General features: G+C 46.9%; 1 protein-coding gene across 38 annotated transcripts in view; it reads left to right on the top strand.

The window, feature by feature from the left end:
• Positions 1-22,235, top strand: part of LOC138491680 (von Willebrand factor A domain-containing protein 5A-like) — a 925,839-nt gene that overhangs the window by 153,851 nt on the left and 749,753 nt on the right. For all 38 annotated transcript variants that reach the window (XM_069618327.1, XM_069618326.1, XM_069618336.1 and 35 more), the window contains 2 exons: positions 20,327-20,529; positions 21,310-21,532. In XM_069618327.1, coding sequence (XP_069474428.1) covers positions 20,327-20,529; positions 21,310-21,532 — 426 coding nt within the window. The remainder of the gene's footprint in view (positions 1-20,326; positions 20,530-21,309; positions 21,533-22,235) is intronic.

Raw genomic sequence — 22,235 nt, 5'->3', positions numbered from 1 at the left:
ACTGTTCCTGGGCCTCAGTCGTGGGGACAAGAGGGAGAACTTCTGGAGACTCCTGCACTGCAATGGGACGGTCACCGCTCGCAACCGGTAATCTTCAAATCAGTGGCTGTTCAGTGCTTCAGATCCTGACGTCTACCGCAAATAACAACACTGCGGTTTCTGGCTGTCGAGATGGACTTTCCTTGCTTCTGGGGTCCCGCACTCTGTTGAGGGGGCTCAGGCTCGCTTCTGGGGAGTCCGGAGGATCTTCCTGGAGTTCTTGGCCAGCTTAAAAGCAACGCACACAATCTGGTCTTCCTCTCCCTGGCTATATGGTTTCCAGCAGCAACTCTGTTGAAATTCAACCAGCTCCGAGATGGATGTCCAGGTGGCTTACTTTGGAGTTGATTGGTCCCACCAACTCAAGGGGATAAGTTGTCCTTGCAGGGGTTTCTCTGTTGATACGAATTTGGAGTTTCAGCACAGCAGCAGGGCTTCACTGGGCAATCCAACGGTCCAGGAGTTGAAGAGGCGTCCTCTTGAAGTTCTTCTTCGGTTCCTTCATCGTGTGGTCGACTCTGCCTTCCAAGCCAAAAGCCTCGTCTTTTATTCAGTTCTCTCCCATTCATTCCAGCCTAGCTGTCAGTCACTCAGCAGGGTGGCTATCCTTGCCAGACAGTCAGCTGGCCAATCACCACAGAGTGCTTTTGGGTCTCCTAGGAGACTAAGCACAGGGAGTTTCAGGCACCTCCCTCACTTCCTGCCTACCCCGGACACCCTGGAGCCAGAGGCGGGCTTCACTTGTGAATCCCGCCAAGGCAAAGCGAACAATGGGACCAAACCTGGTTTGGTGCCCAGAGTAAATCTCAAGAAGGACCTTTCCACAAAGAAATGGCGAAAAAAAGAAGACTGGGGCCATTTTGACAAAAATGGCACTCTTGCATGCTTTAGTGCAGATGCGAATGCAGCCTGTGGTAAATGCCCACCTTGGTAGTTAAAACGAAGCCACTGCCAGCCAGACATTCAGTGAGAAAAGGGTAACATAAAAATTGTTACATGAGAAGCTAGACAAAGGGGATACTAGGTAACCCCTCCAGCACCCTATTGTAAGGTAGTGTGTGCTGGGTCTAGAAATGTACAAATGTAAGTAAAGTCAATTTCACTTTACTGCTCTGGGAAACAGTAGTTTATCCCAGAGAAGGTATTTTAAACCTTTGGGAAATCTGAAAGACTTCCCTGTGCCACTGTGCTGAAGGTGCTGTGTGACACGGTGTAAATGAGGATGCCTATGGGGTTTGTCAGACTCCACAACAAAAGAACCTCAGTGTTCAAAATCACATTAAAATACATGAGAGGGAAAAAGGGTCTCACTCTCTCCAGGTTAAAAAAATCAAGTCCTCAAAATCCAGCCCAGTTCTCCCTAAAAGAGGGTGATAGAGGAGGAAAAAGATGAGAAAGAGGGGAGCTTGAAGAAGAGTTGTGCATTGTCTGCATAATACTGGAAATGAGGAGAGATGGCAGAGATAAGGTGAGCAAGAGGTGCAAGGTAGATGTTGAAAAGCCAAGGCGAGAGGATAGAGTCTTGGGGCACAGCACATGTAGAGAGAGTGTTGGTGGAGGAGAAGGAACCCAGGAGCACCTTGGAGGGGCAGTCAGTGAGGAAGGAGGTAAGCCAATCCAGTACCCGTTCTCTGATACCAATAATATCTTGGAGCTGCTTCATTAGGATAGAGTGGTTGACCGGGTCAACGGTGGAAGAGAGGTCAAGGAGAATGAGAACAGCAGGAGAATTATCTTCATGGGTGTTTAGGGGACCAGTTTCCATGCATCTGAATGCTCGGAATCCAGTTTGATGGTCATGTAACAACCAACAAACTTAGTGTGTGTCAGTTGGAGGAAGACCAACTTCTCCAGGAGTTTCCCAAGGAAGTGTGTAGAGTAAGGGCGGTAGTTGGCCAGACACAACGGGTCGGCTGAAGTCTTTTCTATGAATGGGTGTACAAGGGAGTGCTTGAGAGAGGGAGGGAAAGAGCCAGCTGCTAAGGAGTGGTTGCAGAAGTCAGCAGGAGCTGGTGTGAGGGAAGAGATGGTGTCCTTGATGGTTCTGGAAGAACAGAGAGACACCTGTTTGAATGAGACCTTCATAGAACGGACCACTCTAGAAACGTCATCCGTTGTGAGAGGTGAGAACGAGGAGAGAGTGGGTGGGGGAGTGGAGAGGCCATGGGAGGCAGGGGGGCAGGGAGAGAGTGGAGGAGGGGGAAGAAGAGAGAGAGGTCAAAATGTCCTGCGTTTTAGGGGTGAAATGGGTGGCGAGTGCAGAGGTATTCCTTCACCATATACACAGGGTTAATTAACGTGGTAGAAACCTTTCTAATGATGACACCCTCTACCTGATAGATAACCACAGTCAGAGCGAGGACTCAATTGAAAGGGCATGAAACGAAAACACTCTCCAAGCTGTGTGATAGAAACAACAAGATAAGTATATACCTTTCACTATGTTTCCACTTACCTGACTGGGAGTCTTGAACATAGAAGAGGCCCAGTGTAGGTAATTAATACACAAATAGAAACAACGACCAGGGAGAGGAATGTTAGTAGGAAACTAATCCCGCACGGAAGGAGGGTCGAACTAGAGCCGGGTTGGTGCACCCAGGAAAGCATCCACAAGTTTAGTACACAAAAAGAAAAAGAAACAGAAATCCAAAATTAATCCTCTCTTGAATTTATTCCAAATCCTTTTGGAAACGAACAGTTCACACTGGACACCAAAAGTAAATCCTCCCTTGGAAGTAGTACAAAATGCCCTTGGATAGCCTTAACAACAAATAAGGAAGTGTGTATTACTGGCTGGTGTTAGATACCTGTGAATGTCCGGAATTGAGCAACTCCCTTCTACCAGTGCATGGAGAGTAGCAGAGGTTCACTCTGTGTCATTTGATTCCAATGGAACGCTGGGGAGACCCGAAGCACGCGTTCAGTTTCACTCGTTTCAAATGGAACGCTGGAAGACCTGAAGCTAGCGTTCCTCGGATTGGTGTGACACAGCTGGAGACAGCCGTACAAGGAAATCAGCTGAAATTAATTCTGCCTCGCAAGCCGAATCGGAAAGGAAATTAAAGTTATGGTGATAACCCTCGGTCTTGAGACGTGACAAGAACAGCAACCGCTAAGGAGATGAGGAAATGGTTGCTAAACAAGAAATGCCGGTAACGTGGAAATAACAGACTCGCACTATCACCGCAGCTTCAGGAACATGGAAATACATCAATCTCAAACAGCGTCCTGTTAGAGGAATGCACCTGAATACTTCAATGTAGTCACGTGACTCAACGTCACCATGTGACGTTTAGCAACGTTTATGCAAGTAACACTGCTTTCCCGGGAGAGCATCAAAAAGCCTCCATCTTGTATAGAACGGCTTTACTGCTGTTCTAAATGCATATTGATTCCGTTGTAAAATCACACCAGGGGAGGATGTTCTGAAGGGTGAGTATGCCCTGGTAGGCAGAGGCATGACAGTACCATCCCCCAAAGGAACTGCCACACCCCTCCTGGCATATAATCTGCAGAGCAGGATCAGGGCATGAATGTTAGCAAGCGGTTCCCAAGACCGATCCTCGGGACCTTACCCCCTCCAGTCAACCAAATAGTACGGCTTGCCCGCACGCATCTTAATGTCCAAAATGGCTTTCACCTCATACTCCTCAGACTCTTTAACCTTAACCGCCAAAGGCCTGACAGGCAATCGAGTATCCGGAGGGCATGGTTTAACCAATGAAACATGAAAAACCGGATGCACTCTACATCGAGCCGGTAATTCCAGGCGGACATCTGCTGGATTAACAAGTCCTGTAATCACATAAGGACCAATGAACCGGGGACGGAGCTTCTTTTTACCGGGTATCCTCAAGTTCTTGGCTGATAGCCAAACCTTCATTCCAACCCGATACTCCGGAGCAGGTGCCCTTTTGGCGTCTGCATACCGCTTTGAAACAGTTGAGCCCTTGTAAATTGTCTTCTCATCCTCTTGTGTAGTATCGACAAGTCCCTTACAGTGGCATCTGCCGCTGGATTGTCCGATGAAAGATCTGGGTCCAAAAGAATGGACCTTGGATGTTGACCATACAGAGCAAAAAACGGAGTGGTACCAATAGATGAATGTAAGGAGTTGTTGTATGCGAACTCCGCCGATGGCAACATAGATATCCAGATGGATTGATATTGTAGACATAGACACCTCAAATATTGTTCCATAGTACCGTTCGTCCTCTCAGTTTGCCTATCTGTTTGTGGATGATATGAACTAGACATCCTGTCATCGATGAGGAGAGCCAAAGTGAGGGCCTTCCAGAAATGTGAGGCAAGTTGAGACCCTCTATCCGTGATGATGACAGTAGGTAAACCAAAAAAACGAAACACATGTCATAGAAAAAGGTCTGCCAGAACAGCGGCTGTGCGTAACCCCTTGCAAGGAATAAAGGGCGACTTTGGTGAAGTAATCCACTACCACCCATATCGTGTCAAAACCCTGTTCTAGCGGCAATTCAAACACGAAGTCCATAGATATCATGTACCAGGGCTTATGAGGTACAGGTAGCGGTTGCAACAAGCCCATTGGTTTACCCGGCCGTGTCTTGCATTGAGCACATACAGAACAGGAATTAACATAATCTGTTACATCTCTTGTCATGGAAGACCACCAACACCACCGTCTGAGGAGTTCCAAGGTCTTCTTTTGGCCTGGATGAGCAGCCATTACAGAATCATGTCCCCATCGCATGGCTCTGGAGCGTGTGCCTTCTGTAAGCAGATACAAAACCGCTTGCATGAACGGCAGACCATTATATAGATCCGGATTGAGATTCATTACTTCTTGTAGATTGCGTGACACCCACTCTTGAAGTTCCTGTTAAAGGGTAGGTTGTGCAGAGCAACTGCAGATAACGTGTTTTGCCAACAGAGGGAATTGCTCTGTACTGCCCTCAAACTTATCACCACCGATATGTGATAACGCATCAGCTTTGATGATGTCACGTGATGGACGGTAGGTAATCTGAAAGTCAAACTGGGTAAAGAGCGCGTGCCACCTGGCTCGAAGCGCAGTAAGACATTTCATTGTCTTAAATGCCTGCAAATTGCGATGATCTGAATAAACCGTTAAAGGGTATTTAGCCCCTAGTAGATGATGACGCCATTCTAATAGCGTGTCTTTAATTGCCAACAGTTCCCTTTCAGTGACTGTGTAGTTACGTTCATATGGTGTTAGCTTACGTGAGAAAAAGGCAACCGGATGCTCCTCGCTATTGTGTGGACATGTTTGGTAGAGAATGGCACTGATTGCAACACTAGAGGCATCCGCTTCCACTATGAATGGAAGATCAATATTAGGGTGCTGCAGAACTGGAGCGGTCGTAAAAGCTTCCTTCAAAGTATCCAAAGACTTCTGTGCCTCCTTGTTCCAACAAAAGGCAACTTTGGAACTGGTCAGTGCCGTCAGAGGGGCTACCGTCTGGGAGAACGACTTGATAAATCGATGGTAAAAGTTTATGAACCCTAAAAAACGATTGCAGAGCCTTAGTACTGCTGGGTATTGGCCAATTCATGATGGCCTTGACTTTGGATCTACTCATCCATACCCCAGTACTAGTAATGTCATACACTGGCATAACAGGGGCCCCCGCATCCCCCACAGTGCGGGGGGCCCCGCCAGCACATGTCCTAGGAGGGGGCCCCAATGGGGAATTTTTATTTTTTTCAAATATTTTCTTTTTTTTCTTTTTGAATTCAGTCTTCATTCATAAAGAAATTATTTCTTTAACAGAAATAATTTCTTTATCAAGGCAGAGTGACTACAAAAAGAAAGTTTCTTTTTGAAGTCCGAGGGCTCCGCCCTCCCCATGGCATGGAAGGCGCTATGCTCGAGGCCTCCATCTCATGGGTTAGGGGGAGCCCTATGACTTCAAAAAGAAATACTTTATTTTTGAAGTCACTCTACCTTCACAAAGAAATTATTTCTGTTATGTTTTGGTCCTTAAAGGAAATAATTTCTTTATGAAGTCAGAGAGCCTCATTACAGGTTTGGCGGTAACCGTGCCGGTGCTACCGACAGGTTGCCGTCAGACCGGTAATGATTTACTGGTGCCCAACTTCCCAGTAACACCAGGGGATTACAACCCCCAGCGGTCCGGGAAGTCAGGTGCTGGCAAATGATAAGTCCCAATTTCCATAGAGCCCTATTGGACTCTATGGGAATGGGGACCACGGAAGCACCGGCACCGTTAGTAACGGTGGCGGTGCTTCCATGAAAACTCTGTCGGTGGGGGCCATTCTGCCCGGCAGATCTGACCTCCCGGATGGGACGGCAACCGCCCGCAGAGATGTAATATGCCGGTTCGGAGACAACAGTGCCAGTAAGCTTACCGTCACCGTTGTTTCCAGACTGGCATATTTGTAATGAGGCCCATTTTCATTTTTAAGTATTAGGGCTCCACTTAACCCCATGATGTGTGCGTGTGTGAATGTATGGTGAACTGGTGCACACTTAAATGTATGGGTGGGTGCCTCGGTGTGTGTGACTGTATGGTGAAAGGGTGCACACTTAAATGTACAGGTGGCTGCCTGGTGTGAATGTATGGTGAAAGGGTGCACACTTAAATGCTTGGATGGCTGCCTGGGTGTGACTGTATGGTGAAATAATGCACACTTAAATGTATGGATGGCTGGGTGTGCATGTGTGTATATGGTGATTGGTGTGTGTGTTTGCGTTCAGGGGCGCAACAAAACCTACATTTCGGGGGGCTAACCCTTCAAATGTTGGAGAGGCGCTAACTTCATGGGCGGTGGGGGAGGGGCAAACTTATTTGGTGGGGGCATCTAATTTCTTTACTCATTTTAATGAGACTATTCTAGTGCAGCTTCAATGTTACAAGCAGTTAACTCTCTCCTTTAAGGTTGAAAGCACCCACTTATGGACTGCTGTCAGAATGAGTGGTCTCCTGTTCCCTCTCTACCCTTCCAATCACTCCCCTGGCATGCAAGTATTAAACCAACATCACGATTTCAAATGCATAAAACATTTGGCATTTGAAAGCAGGTATTAACAATGAAAGGCTTTATGTTAGTATTTGCTGGGCTCTTGTTAACAGCGAAACCCTGGTGCCATTTAACATCTGCGCCCTGTTCTGCCTGGCAACTGCTCTAAAGGTCAGCCAGGTCGAATCAACAAACATAGCCCAAAGTTTCAGGGGGAGTGCTGAGTTCCAGTCAACTCAATGATGTTGTACCAATACTTGTGTTTAATGTCTTCAGACTCATTACTCCTAGCCCTATTCGTCCTCGTCCCAGTGTGTATGAGAAAGTACTTGTGTATAAGGCACTCTGCCTCATACACAAGTACTGGGATGAGGTAGAGGTAAATGGAGGCAATGCCTGACTTAGCTAACTGCACTCTTCATTACTTCTAGTCCCACTCATCTTCATCCCAGTACTTACCTATGAGGCAAAGAACCTCATACGTAAACTCTGGGACAAGGAAGAGTGACATGGAGGTAATTCTGGGCCAAGAAGATGATTTTGGAGGTTGGGGTAGGGGTGGTAGGGAGAGCAGATGTGTGGGGGGGAGGCAGGAATGTGCAACAAATCATAATGCTGTCTATGTCCAGGTTAAGCAGGCATGATATGTGGTATTAGTGGCTAGAGAGGCATTTTGGTGCAGCCAGTCTAGTCATTCCTCAGTTTGGTATGACTTTTTTTAACTGGGCATTTCTGATAAAGCAGTCCTGCTAAGTGAATTACCTGGCTAGACTGCCATTTGGGTGCTGCCAGTCTAGCCATTTCTTACTGCGGCATTGTATATTTTCCTGGGCATCTGTGATCAAATGATATGATATAAGTAATTTATAACGCGCCGGTACACAAGTGTTTCTAGGCGCGATAAGAAAAGGGAGGGAAGATAGAGGGATGACAAGACAAATGATTTTACTAAGCCTTGTGTCATTCAGATCATGTAAGTGCGAGAAGTGCAAGGGGAAGGGAGGGGGAAGTGCAAGGGAGAGGGGTGGGAAAAACAGGGCAGCAATGCTCGGAGTAAGTGCAGCCAGGGCAGCGTGGCTCTGGGTATTGCAAGGCGAACAAAGGGACTGTAGGGTTAAGAGTTACAGCCCCTAAGTGCTTGGTAGGCCCAGAGGCAGTGCAAGGGTGACTGATCAAGAAAGAGTCTGGACTCAGTGAGACTCTGAGGGTAGCCAAGCAACCAGTCGGTACAGCAGACAGGTAGGTCAAGTAGGCCAGCAGGGGAGGGAGAGAGAGAAAGCAGAGGAGAAGAGGAAAGTTTTGAACTGCTTCCGGAACTTCAGGTGGTCCAGCTCAAGTTTGAGAGGGTCAGGGAGGCTATTCCAGAGGGAGGCACCTGCAGAGGAGAGAGATCTACCCCCACTCTCTGCCTGGAGAAGTGTTTTACCCTGAGAGAGTTGTAGGTAGCTGAGTGGAGGGCTTGAGAAGGAAGATATTTTGGAAGAGAGCGTTGGATGTAGTGCGGGCCCCAGGCCCAGAAAGCCTTGTGGACAATGCAAAGGGTGTTGAACTTGATCCTTGCAGCAACTGGGAACCAGTGGAGATATTTCAGGGCTGGAGAGATAAGATCCTTGGGATTGAGGCCAAGGATAAATCTTGCAGTCCTGTTCTGGATTATTTGCAGAGGGTGGAGAGTAGAGGAAGGCAGATTGAGAAAGAGGCTGTTGCAGTAGTCCAGCCTAGAGAGAACCAGGGCGCTGGAGACTGTGAGCTTCTGGAGGAAAGTGAGAAAGGGGAGAGTTCCTTTGAGGAGGAGCAGCTGGTAGTGGGACTTATTGGCGACATCCAAGATGTGAGGAGAGAAAGAGAGAGTGGATTCAAAGATGACACCAAGGTTGTTTGCCTGACAGGAAGGGCCCAAGGCGAGCAGCCAGAGCGAGAGAGGGAAAGTAGGGGCAGGAGTCCAAATGAGAAGGATCGCCATCTTACTGACATTAAGGCAGAGATTGTTGGAGGAACACCAATCCTGAATCGTGGATAGGCAGTCAGGAATGAGCGAGAGAGTAGAGGAGTCTGAGGGGAGCCTGAAGGAAAGCAGAGTGTCAGCCGCATAACACTGAAAGTTAGAGGAGAAGGTAGAGTTCAGGTGGGCCAAAGGGGCCAAGTAGAGGTTGAAAAACCACGGTGAGAGGATGGAGCGGAGAGAAAGGGACCCAGTTGGTCCTGGGAGGGGCTGTCGAAGAGGAAGGAGGTCAGCCACTCCGTGTGGAGAGTAAGATGGGAGATGGCCAGCTTTTACAACAGTTTGCCCAGGAAAGGGGTGACGGAGACTGGGCGATAATTTGCCGGGCAGACAGGATCAGCAGATGGCTTCTTGAGGAGTGGGTGCATAAGGGAGTGGTTAAGGGAGGGGAGAGGGGAACGTTTCAGTGGCAAAAGAGTGATTACAGAAATCGGCCAAGGCTGGAGCGAGGTTGTCAACATGGTACTTGATGGTTTTGGAGGAGCAGAGGAGCACCTGTTTGGATGACACTTTCATAGATCAGACTTGTCTAGAAACCTTGTCAGGTGTTGTCAGAGAGGAAGAGAGGTAGAGATGGCCAAACAGGGGCCGAGAGAGGAAGAGGGAGAGGAAGAGGAGATGAAGGACAGGAGTTTTTGCAGAGAAGTGAGATGACAGAGCCATACAGAGGGCCTGGGAGGGAACAAGACAGGGAAAGACTGCAACAGGATTGACCAATCCCTTGCAGATTTTAAAGAGTTTGGCCGTGTTGTTAGAGGCCACAGGCTTGAATGTATGTTCTCTTCTTGATGAGTGTTAATGCTTCGACTGGCATTTTGGCGCGACTAGTCTAGGTATGTCTAAATGGCTTGCAGGGGGGCCCCCACATTTTGTGTTACGCCACTGATGTCATACCTCAAGAACTCCACCTCCTGAGTATGAAAAACGCGCTTTTCTGCTCTTACAAACAATTTGTGTTCTCGTAGCATTTGTAGCACTTTGGAAACATGAATGACATGCTCTTGATATGAAGACGAATATATCAGGAAATCGTCCAGATAGATAACCATGAATTGATCCAGGATATCTCTAAATATGTCATTCATGAATAACTGAAAAGTGGCAGGGGCATTGCATAGGCCGAATGGCATAACAAGATACTCGTAGATGCCGTATCATGTCTTAAAGGCGGTTTTCCATTAATCGCCTCCACGTATGCGTACCAAATTGTACGCCCCTCTAAGATCAAGCTTTGTGTATATTACTGATGAACCCAGTTGATCCAAAAGAACTGTGATTAATGGTAATGGGTACTGGTTCTTCACAGTTATTGCGAAGGAATCAATTGAAAGGGTATGAAACGAAAGCACTCTCCAAGTTGTGTGTTAGAAACAACAAGATAAGTATATGTCTACTAATGATTCTTGAATATACCTTTCACTATGTCTCCACTAATCTTATTGGTAGTCTTCAACATAGAAGAGGCCCAGTGTAGGTAATCCACAAATAGAAACAACGACCAGGGAGAGGAATGTTAGTAGGAAACTAATCCCGCACGGAATGAGGGTCGAACTAGAGCCGGGTTGGTGCACCCAGGAAAGCATCCACAAGTTCAGTGCACAAAAAGAAAAAGAAACAGAAATCCAAATTGAATCTTCTATTGAATTTATTCCAAAACCCTTTGGAAATGAACAGTTCACACTGGAGACCAAAAGTAAATCCTCCCTTGGAAGTAGTACAAAATGCCCTTGGAAAGTCTTTTTTTAAAAAAAATTATTTTATTAGTTTAACATCAACAAAAACAACCAACAAACAACAACCAAACTTGCAGTATGTCTTATAATATATCACACTTTTAGCACCACAATCCTTGTTGACTGCTTTTTCCTAAGCCCCGCCCCCAAGCCTATGTCTCTTCATGGTCGCCTTCTACAGTTTGCAGAGGGGTTCCTCTGCTCACACTCTCCTCCGGGTCCTGGTCGCCTGACCACTCTTGTGTGGACCCAAATAGTGTAGTTATTAAGTGTTTCCAGCTCATCAAGGTTTCTACTTCTTCATCCTCCCCCACTTTACTAGCCTCCTGCCATACTACAGTTTCAGCTTCTGCCCATTTCTGGAGGTCTTTCCACCATATTTCGATCCTGGGTCTGTGACATGCTTTCCATCCCATAGCGATCCTATGCTTCGCCAGTATATACGCCAAGTCTTTCAGTTTGCTTACATGTTTGAGTTTATGGTTCCTGGGGAAAGCCCCAAGCAGACACGCCCACGCTATACCTACAGTTATCTTAATCCCCTTTTCTTACAATCTGTGGGCTATTTCTCCCCAGAATTTCTCAATTTCCGGGCACGCCCAGGACATATGTATCATCCCAGCGTTTTCTTCGCCACATTTGGGGCATATTTGCCTTTCCGTATTACTAAATTTGGCTATCCTTTGGGGTGTCATATAAGCCCGGTGGGTTATGTACAGCTGTATTTTCTGCAACCTCGCATTCCTTGACACTTTCTTGTGGTACCCTTGGGCCCGCTCCCACGTTCCGTCACTCATTGGGGCACCCACCTCCTCCTCCCAGTCCTGTTGTAGTTGTACTACTTCTTTCCCCACTTTAGACATTACCAACTCATATAGCCTGGTTATCTCATGCCCTCCCTCTGCTATATCATATATTGTCTCTATGGTGGTATCCGGTTCTTCTTCCAATACTACTTCTGGCCATGTTTCTTTAATCCGCTGGACCACCCTGTGATATGTAATCTATTGTCCTGTATATAACCCTGTTTCCTCCACTAGCGTCCCAAATTCCTTTATCTTCCCCTCCTGCCAGATATCTCCTATTGTCGCTATCCCCAAACGTTCCCAGTGCTTCCTGATAATCTTCCTTAGCTGCGCCTCTTTCCCTGCCAGTACCACCAGTGGCACCTGCGGGGAACACAGGGTCGGATTTTCCATTTGCTGGCAGACCTTACGCCATATCTTCCACCCCAGTATCAACATCTTTGGGTGCTCTTTCATGTCTGGATTGGACAGCTATATGATTTCCTTCAAAAAGTATGGGGCACATTCTTGTCTAAACAATCTGGTTTCTGAGGTTGGGTCTTCTGATAGCCATTTCGCCACATATTGTAGCTGGCTCGCTAGATAGTAAATTTCGAAGTTTGGCAAGTTTATGTCCCCCTTATCATATGCATTTTGCAGTTTTCAAAGGGCGACCCTGCTGCTCGTCCCGTGCCAAAGGAACCCCCTACACATGCTGTGCACCTTGTCAAAAAATCATCTCGATATCAGATATGGTATGTTCCCAAAATAGTGCAGTAATCTGGGCAGGACCACCATTTTCAACATCGCCCCTCTCACCATCATCGCCAGAGGGAGCTTTACCCAGAACTTCATGCTGTTTTCGATGCCATTGACCGCCTTCTCAGTATTATGCTGGCGCTCTGCCTCAACCGTGTGGTAGATGTCTATCCCAAGGTATCTAAATGTGTCAACCTCCCACGGTATTTGTAAGACTGGCAGTTTCTCTCGTGGAATACCAACATATCTGCCCATAGGGAATATGCATGATTTACTGGGATTTATCGCTATGCCCGACAGCGCTGCAAAAGGTGCCATTACTTCCAGAACACATTGGAGGTTTTCCTCTGGATATTGTAAATACAACAGCATATCGTCAGCATACAAGGAAATCAAGTGCTGTTCTCCATTCATGTTTATCCCTATCGTGTCGTACTGTTGCCTTAGGTATATCGCCAGAGGTTCTAATGCCAGAATGTACAGCATGGGGGACCACGGGCATCCTTGTCTAGTACCCCTGCTAAGTTGCCACCTTTCCGATATTATCACTCCCGTTTTAACCCTGGCCAACGGTGCGCTGTACAACAATTTGACCCATTTAAGATACCCTGGTTCTATCCCATAACTGGGCAGGGCTGCCATCACCCATGCCATTTGACTGAGTCAAATGCTTTTATTGCGTCTAGCGATACAATTGCCATTTCCGAGGTTTCCCCTTATGCGTGTTCTATAACTCGATGTAGTCGCCTAAGGTTATTAGTTATGTTTCTATGTGGGACATACCCCGTCTGGTCAGGGTGTATTAGTTTATCTATAATTCGTTACATCCTATTCGCCAGCACCACCATGAGCATCTTACTATCTTGATTGAGCATTGACAACGGTCTAAATGAACCGCAATCTTTGCCCAGCTTATTGGGTTTAGGGAGTGGTATAATAATCACCTCTCTCAAGGATTCCGGTAATCTTCCTATCTCGTATGCTTCATTTAACATTGCCAGAAGCGGGGGGGGGACCACCTCCTTTTTGTATAATTTATAAAATTCACTTGGGAGACCGTCGGCCCCCGGAGTCTTGCAAGTGGGTAGCTGCGTCACCACCTCGTCTAGTTCTTCCAGGGTTATCGGGGTGTCTAGATCCTCCCGCTCCTCCACACTAATTTGTGGCTTACCTACGTCTTCCAGTATTTCCCTTATGTCCCTATGGTCACTTCCCCCTTCGTCCCCATACAGCTGTTGATAATACTCTAGAAATTCTCTGTTCACGCTCTCTTGGGTGTCCACTAACTGCCCATCTTCCTTCTCTATTGCCCTGATTGTTGGTCTTGGGGTCTCACTTTTATATAACCATGCTAACACCCTTCCCGGTTTATCTCCTCCCGCATGTTGTCTTTCCCCATATCTCTTATAATTTAAGTTACACAGTCTCTCCCAGTGTGCTGCACATTCTTGTTTCAACCTGCTTATGGCTTCAGTGTCCTCTTTAGTATTGCCTTCGCTGCTCATCATTTTCTCCAACTCCCTTTCTGCTTCCTGCAGCGCTATTACTATCCCTCCTTACAATCCTTTAGTCTTAACTATGGCTATCCCCCTTATTACCACTTTGAAGGTTTCCCAGAGCGTACCCGCCGACTCAACACTGCCAGTGTTCGTCTCAAAGTAACTCACTATGTCTTCTCTCAAATCCTCCCTAAACATTACATCTTTTAAAGCCTCAGACATGAGGCGCCACGTCAGTATCCTTGCTCTTGGGGGTCTGTATTGCCATGTGAGGGTCAATGGCGAGTGGTCCGACAAGACCCTTGCCTTGTATTCTATCTGTACTATTTCTGCCATCAGCTATTGCGTGACAAACAGATAATCTAGCCTGGTGTGCAAATTTTGTGGGGCCGAGAAATGTGAATACTGTCTGTCCTGCAGGTGGCGCACCCTCCAAGCGTCCTCAAACCCGAAGTCCTTTAACAATGACTGCAGTACTCTAGCAGCTTGGGCAGGCCTGTCCATTTTGTTATCCGATCTATCTACTCTTGGGTCAAGCGTTCAGTTAAAATCCCCCCCCAATCACCTTCTCCCCCAAGTACGTGCTCAGTTTGGTGTACAGGGTCCTAAAATATGCCACTGTGTCTTGATTTGGGGCGTAAGTATTTATAATACATATTTCTTTGTTTTCCACCAATCCCCTTACCGCAACCATCCTCCCGTGTGTTTCCACTGTGGATTGTAACAGCTGGAACGGGACATGCAGCGCCACCCAGATGATCACACCTCTAGCATAAGCCGAATATGTTGCGCCAACCACCGTCCCCCTCCATTTCTTCTGGATAACTTCCAGCATCTCTTTCGTAAGATGTGCCTCTTGTATCAGGGCTATGTCTATTTTCTCTCTATGCAGCTACATTATGACCTTATTCCTTTTCAAATAACTATTGAGCCCCCTAACATTCCAAGTAAGTACTTTGAGATCCCTCATTATCCAATACCTTCCCGTCCCTCCTTATATGGGTCTGTAGGTTTTACTTGCGCCCCATCGCTCAGATCTGTAGGCTCTCTCCCAAACTTTACCCCCACCTTCCCTCTACTTTCCCAACCCCAACCTGCTTCCCAACTCCCAACTTTCCCTCGCCACTTAAACAAACACCCCATCACCCCCCCTTCCCGTTCCCCGCCCCCCACCCTTCCCAGCCCCAACTGGTGCCCAGCTCCATCCCTGGATCTCAGGCCCACCCGCATTTAGTACCTCCTCGGCGATGCCGATACTAGGACCCAGCAGGGGGTTGCCACCCTACTGGCAACTTTACCTTCCTATCTCTTGGGGTTTACGAGTGCATCCTTCGCGTCTCCTGTTATCTGCCACACTAGGTTGTGCACCTTCCGTATTACTTTCTCGATCTGTGACCCTTTAAGTTAAACACAGTCCTACTCTGTCTTATATTCAAGTCCCAAAGTCTCAATATATACAGCACCTCCATCTCAGGGTCAGGCTTCACTTATCTGTTCCATCCTCTTTCCGACTGTCTGCTTCCTCTGGGCAATTTTGGGCGTCCAGCCATTCCGTTGCATCCTCCGTGGTCTCGAAGAACAGAGCTTTGTTCTTGTGGAACACTTTCAGTTTTGCTGGGTACATAAGCATGTACCGCAATCCCGCTTCCTGCATTGTCCTCTTCACTGTCCCATAATTCAGTCGCCGTCTCTGTACCTGAAGCGTGTAGTCCGGATATGCCAAAATGTTCGCCGATGCCCTTTGTATGGTGCCCGCTTTCCGGAAATATTCCAATATCTTCTCTCTGTCTCGATAATTCATTATCTTGGCAATGGTCGGCCTTGGGGGGGCACCTGGGAGAGGTCTCCTTGTGAGTGCTCTATGTGGTCTCTCCACTGCAAATCCTTGCGAGAGGGCCCCGACTCCTATTTCCGGCAGCAACATGTTTTCAACATAGGCCGTCGGGTTAGGGCCTTCTTCTCCCTCCAGTAGTCCTGTTATGCGTACATTGTTCTTCCGGGCCCGCCTTTCAGCCTCCTCCGCTCTGTTCTCCAGGTTGCTGACTTGTTGCTTCAGGATGTGAATCTCCGCGGCATGCGATGTGCGGGCTGTCGTGTTTGTGGTCACTTCATTTTCCAGTTCATCGGTACATTCTGCTATTTTGCGCACATCTTGTCTAAGAATATTGACTTCCTCCTCCACTGTGCCCACCTTGAGCTCCAGTGCTGCTTTGAGTTCAGCTGTGGCTGTCTCCAGCTTGCTTTCCCACGTAGTCATCCTGGTGCCTAGATTTGCATAAGTGCTATCCACCTGGGGCTCCCCCAAATGCGCAGCAGTGACTTGCCGGCCCCTTGCTCCATTGTCTTAAGCAGCAAAGGTGATTGCATGTACACCTGGGGTGCTGCCGCCCTTGTGTTATGTCTCAGCTGGATGCCTCCGTCTTGGTGGGATTTGGGGGTGCATTTGCTCCTGGATTCTGCTGGCAGTGATCTTGTTCTCTGTGGTTCAGCGTCTGCCCCTGCCACTGCCCTTCCAGTACAATCTTATCTCTTTGTATCCCATTGAACACACTTTTTCATACTTGGCTGGCTCTCCTCTGATGTCGGAAGGGCACCCGCCTCCTTCTGCCAACCGTGTCACAGCCTGTGGCATAGTCCCTTGGCCCTCCTCAGAATCAGCGCTGTGCAGTGTATTTCACGTGGTCCGTCACCTGCCCCACGCTCTCCTGCTAGTGTCCCAAGACAGGTGCAATGCGCCGTTATGTACTGGGGCCCCTCTGCAGCCCCAACCGCACTGCTGTGGTGCCAGTGGCGCTTATGCGCAGGCGAGGTGTCCCCACCTCTCACCGGTCTGTTTGCCAGGCATTGCGCCCTCCACCTTCCTGCCGGAAGCCACACTCTGCTGTATATAATGGGGCTTCCCCCATCTGCATGTCATGCAGCAGTGCGCTCCTTTGTTTGCCGTGCGCTCGTTTCGGACTCCTCAGCGCGTGCACCCTGAGGGGGTTATGGCTTCCATGGCAGCCCGTATGCTCTCCCAGGGGCAAAGCACATTCGCCGGCTGGCGGGACGCCCACCCGATAGCATTACCTGGTATGCGGGCCCGGCGGCAGCAGCAATCTTTTCGCTTCCTTCTGTTTACTTGCGCTCCAGCTGGCAGGACACGCCAGGTCTGCCCAGCGATCTTCCTTTGCAAAGGCTGTTCGCCTGCAGCGCTTGTGGGCCAGACTGGCCAGACCTCTGTCTGCATATTACGTTCCTTTGTGCCTGCCCACCATCTTGGATTTTCGTGCGGCAGACCCCCTTGCTACTTCAGGGCGCAGATCTCCCGATTCAGGCAGGTTAGACAGTCCGTGTCCCGCTCTGAGTCTGCCTCATTCCTTCATACGTGTGGTGTATTGTTCCCACACGTTTCCAGTGATTTCTGGTGCACATATATGCCGGATCAGTGAGAAGTCTGCAGGAGCTCCTCCGGAGCATGTCCGTCTACATGGCCCTGTAGCCACGCCCCCTGCCCTTGGATAGTCTTAACAACAAATGTTAGATACCTGTGAATGTCTGGAATTGAGCAACTCCCTTCTACCACTGCATGGGGAGTAGCACCGGATCACTCTGTGTCATTTGATTCCAATAGAACGCTGGGGAGACCCGAAGCACGCATTCAGTTTCACTCGTTTCAAATAGAACGCTGGGGAAACCTGAAGCTAGCGTTCCTCAGATTGGTGTGACACAGCAGGAGACAGCCGTACGAAGAAATCAGCTGAAATTAATTCCGCCTCGCGAGCCGACTCGGAAAGGAAATTAAAGTTATGGTGATAACCTTCGGTCTTGAGACGTGACAAGAACAGCAACCGCTAAGGAGATGAGGAAATGGTTGCTAAACAAGAAATGCCGGTAACATGGAAATAACAGACTTGCACTATCACCGCAGCTTCAGGAACATGGAAAAACATCAATCAGAAGCAGCGTCCTGTTAGAGGAATGCACCTAAATACTTCAATGTAGTCACATGACTCAACGTCACCACGCAACGTTTAGCAACATTTATGCAAGTAACGCTGCTTTCCCGGGAGAGCATCAAAAAGCCTCCACCTTGTATAGAACGGCTTTACTGCTGTTTTAAATGCATATTGATTCCGTTGTAAAATCACACCAGGGGAGGATGTGCTGAAGGGTGAGTATGCCCTGGTAGGCAGAGGCATGACATGGAGCAGGCGACAGGCCAGTTTGTCAGAGGATGAGCCCAAGGTATCCCACTTCTGTTCAGCAACTCTGCACTTGCTTTTCAGAGCGGCTAGATCAGAGTCGTACCAGCTGTTACGCTTGGAGGCAGGTTTCAGGTGGGTACTCATGACAGGGGCAAACATGTCAAGGGTGTTAGTGATAGCAAGAGGAAGATTGGCAGGGACAGAGACAGTGGGAGAGTCAATGGGGGGGAGGGATGGGGGTTGAAGTTGGAGGCAAACGCAGCAACTGACTCTCGTTTCATCGGTCGAATGACCGCGAAGGAGGCTGGCAGTGCTGGGGGATGCTCGGTCAGGGGGCAGAGAGGTCCCAATTCGGAAAAGAGGATGGAGTTGTCAACCAGGAGAGAGGGGTAGTGAGAGGGTTAGAGATCGAAAGATCAGGAGGGATGAAGGCATCAAGAGTATGTCCGGCAGAGTGGGTAGGGCCGGAAGGGAGAATAGTAAGGAAGAGAGTGGTACACAGATCATGTACGAGTGTGGAGCTAGGGACAGTGAAGTCAAGCTGGATGATGAAGTATCCAAGGAGGAGGAGTTTAGAGGTAGAAATCATGGGGGAGGAGTTGAAATCATCCCTTTCCTAATGGAAGAGAGAGACGGCCTAGGGGAACATGGAAAGTAAATAAGTATTGTTAGTTTCATGTTGTTGGTTTAATGTTTTTATATAAATAATTGTTCACACATGATGGTATAACTGTGCACACTAGCATGAGTAGCACAGGAATTTTATGTACAAATGATGAATTATTGTGATTGAACACTATCAAGGTATAATGTATTACCGCTAGTGTTGTCTCTGTAACATATCCTAATACACACTGTTTTTTGATAAGCAAGGTGGTTTTATAAATAAACTGAAGGAACCGAGAATGGTTTTGAAAACAAGAATGACCAAAGTGTATGTTCTATAACAGTCCCCTTAAGCCTATTTTTGTTGTTGTTAATACTTTTGCTAACCTAAAGAAACTCTTTCACTTACCTGCATTCCAACTTAAGTTTTACCATTGAATTGAGTTACAACTGCAAATGCCTTACTGTATATATGTATACACATTTTCTCTTACTTACCTTAATTGAAAAGTTAGCTTAACACTGCCTAGTATGTTTAATAAATAATTATATTTTTATATAAATGCAAGTCTGTTAGTGTCTTCTTGACTGTGTGTGTGCTCAAAGGTCTGTGTACTCTACTGCAACCCTTCTCTCTCCTAAAATAAGCCTGGCTGCTCAGCTATAGCTACCAATCCTTTTGGGTAGTTCAGGCCTATACTAAGAGTTGGAGCCCTATACACTAAAAGGAGCATTTTCTACAGTCATACCTTAGGTGGGCTTTAGTAAATCTCCCTAACAGGGCCCCTTTGTCAGTCATCCTCAACATTCCAACTAATGCTCTCAGCCCTAATTCTCTCTTCGTATCACATATTCAGCATGTGCTCTACTTCTGGTTTACAGCATCTTTTACCTATTCTACAAAGTTTTCACACACATCTATATGTATGACATGAAAGAAAAAGTGCTTTGATTTTAAATATTTTGCACATATTAAGGAGTACATAATGTATACCGCTTTAGTCCCCTGTAGGGGAATATTTTATTCATTGTTTGTTCTCATCTATCCTTTTACGCTCACTATCAGTAATCCATACATGTGTGAGGTGCACTTGGTGTGCAATATTCTGTGTTCTCGCTTCTTGGTAACTCTGATTTATTCAGATGATCGTTTTTGAGACACTTGTATTTGTGGGGTTAATGTTATGATTTTCTTGGTTCTACTTTAGTTGGGCATCTTGATGATGGGAGGCTTGGATTGAATTGGTCATTATTCTGGATGCCCATGCTTTGCTAAATTGTATTGTCCATTTGTTTAGATCTTGTATGTTCTGGGTATTTCAACTATGTTGAAGTATAGTTTGTTGGTGAGATGTTTCAATAATTTTGTATCATGGCCCTGCTATTTTGTTTATTTTGAATGTTTTTTTCTGTGTATGTTGCTCTCAAAAGTCATACATTGCTAATTTGGTCCTATTCACACTTTATGATATATACTTGTAGTAGTGCTTTCGTGGGATTTGGGAAACATGTGGAACCCATTAAATTCAGGAAGGCGTATTATTATGTGGCTATGCTGGCCTGTGAATATCTGGGCTGTGCTCTTGCTGGTCCTTGACTTTACCAGTTGCGTTTCGGTGGCATGCTTTTTTTTGCTGTGCTTGAAACATTTTGCTTTTTACAATGTCTTACCCTGGACACCAAGATTGATGTCCCATATTATACTTGAAATTAATATGATTGGTTTCTCCTTCCCCAGTCCCTCTTAAGAGTATTTCTGTGGACATCCAGATAAAAGGCTTTGTGGCTGATGTATCATCGACTCTCACGTACAAGAATGATGAGCAGAACCCTTTGGAGTCTGACTTTGTCTTTCCCATGGATGATGACTCTGCAGTCTATAGTTTCGAAGCCATGGTGGATGGGAAGAAAATTGTAGCTGAGATTCAGGAGAAGAAGAAGGTAAACCGGTCAACCTGCAACAATTATTGAATTTGGATTTTGTACGTTTTCCACTAAAGACGATTGACTGAAAACTCAACACTACTAACCAAAGCCATTACTTAGCAAAGATGTGTCTTTTTACAACATGGTATGTCTTTTGTTACATAAGTTTATTCATCCAGACACAAAAACAATAATTTATCACAGAAAGACTCTTCATCATGATTTACCAGTGCCTGACTTCCCGGTAACACCAGGGGATTACAACCCTGGCGGCCGGGAAGTCAGGCGCCAGTATGTTTGTAAATCCCCATTCCCATAGAGTCCCGTAGGACTTTATGGGAGTGGGTAGCACGGAAGCACCAGCACTGTTAATAACAGTGCTGGTGCTTCTGTGATGGTCTGCCTACCATGGCCCCTGTGCCCGGCAGGGTCAGACCTGTCAGGCATAGCTGCTCCAGGCAGGCCTGTAGCATGCCAGTCCGGAAACAATGTTGCTGGTAAGCTTACTGGCACCGTTGTTTCTGGACTGGCATGCTTGTAATGAGCCCCATAGTCGTTCACCCTCTTAGGATGTATCTTTTCTGTTGATGTTTGGAAAATTTCCATCATATAATTTGTATAAAACTGTTTCTTAAATCCCCAGGTGATGGTTTCATCTTTCCCTTAATTCCATTATGGGTCTTGTCCAAATAAGTGCCTCTAGTTTTTTCTTGATATGTGATTCAGGTTTAATGGATAAGCAGATAACTTGGTGCTGTGTAATTAATCTACCATTGTGTCTCCTTAATCTTCTAGGCCCAGGAGGCATATGAAGAAGCCATAAGCCAGGGACAAGAGGCCTTTCTCCTGGAGGAGGACAGCAGCTCTGGGGATATCTTCTCATGCAGCATTGGTAACCTCCCCCCTGATCAGGAGTGCGCAGTTACACTGTCCTTTGTGAAGGAGCTGCCACTGGAACCCGATGGTGCTGTCCGGTTTGTCTTGCCTGCTGTCCTGAATCCGCGTTTCACCCCTCGAGGTGAGAGACCAGATAAAACAGAGTCAACTAGGTAGAAAGTGTAGACTTCACGTATTTGCTCCCACATTTGGATCTTTTAAGCACTTTCAATCAAACCTACTTGCTCCTTATCTTTAGTTACTTAACCGATAGGTCTGGAGAACTCCCACATATGTATTCCATCCTATGTCGTTCTCACACTCAGAATGTTGTGCTATTCCATGGATTTGATGTGAAGATGTTCCATAACGAAAGATGTCAAGGGCAGGCGGTTCCAATTGGCCACCTTCTCTGATGCACAGAAAAACAGTAGGGCTTAGCCACAAAGCCTTTTCCAGGCCTACCAGTGTTTAAAGTACGTACATTGCACACCAGCAACTTACATGTAGATCTCAATTTTTAGATATTCCCATTGGCGTGTAATGGAGAGGTTAAGGAAAGGTACTGCATACATTAGTGAACACTCACAAAGTTGTAATATACATTTCCCTTCATGAAAAGTTTACAACAAATTTGCCACACTTAACTAAGAAGTGCACCGATTGGTATAATGATTGCAGCGTTGATGTTGCAATGGCCAGTAGTTATGGGTTAACACTTGAACGCTTCTTTTTTTTTATCCCTATGCATGAAGCTGCAAATTCATTTGAGGTTGCAATTACCCTCCAATTACATGTGAATTTTCTCAACAAGCAAACGTTATGCATATGATGCACATGCTGTT

This window comes from Ambystoma mexicanum, chromosome 10, assembly GCF_040938575.1.
Source record: "Ambystoma mexicanum isolate Mex_15411 chromosome 10, UKY_AmexF1_1, whole genome shotgun sequence".
NCBI classification, from domain to species: domain Eukaryota; kingdom Metazoa; phylum Chordata; class Amphibia; order Caudata; family Ambystomatidae; genus Ambystoma; species Ambystoma mexicanum.
Note: the sequence above shows the minus strand (reverse complement) of the source record. Positions and strands in the feature narration are given on the sequence as shown.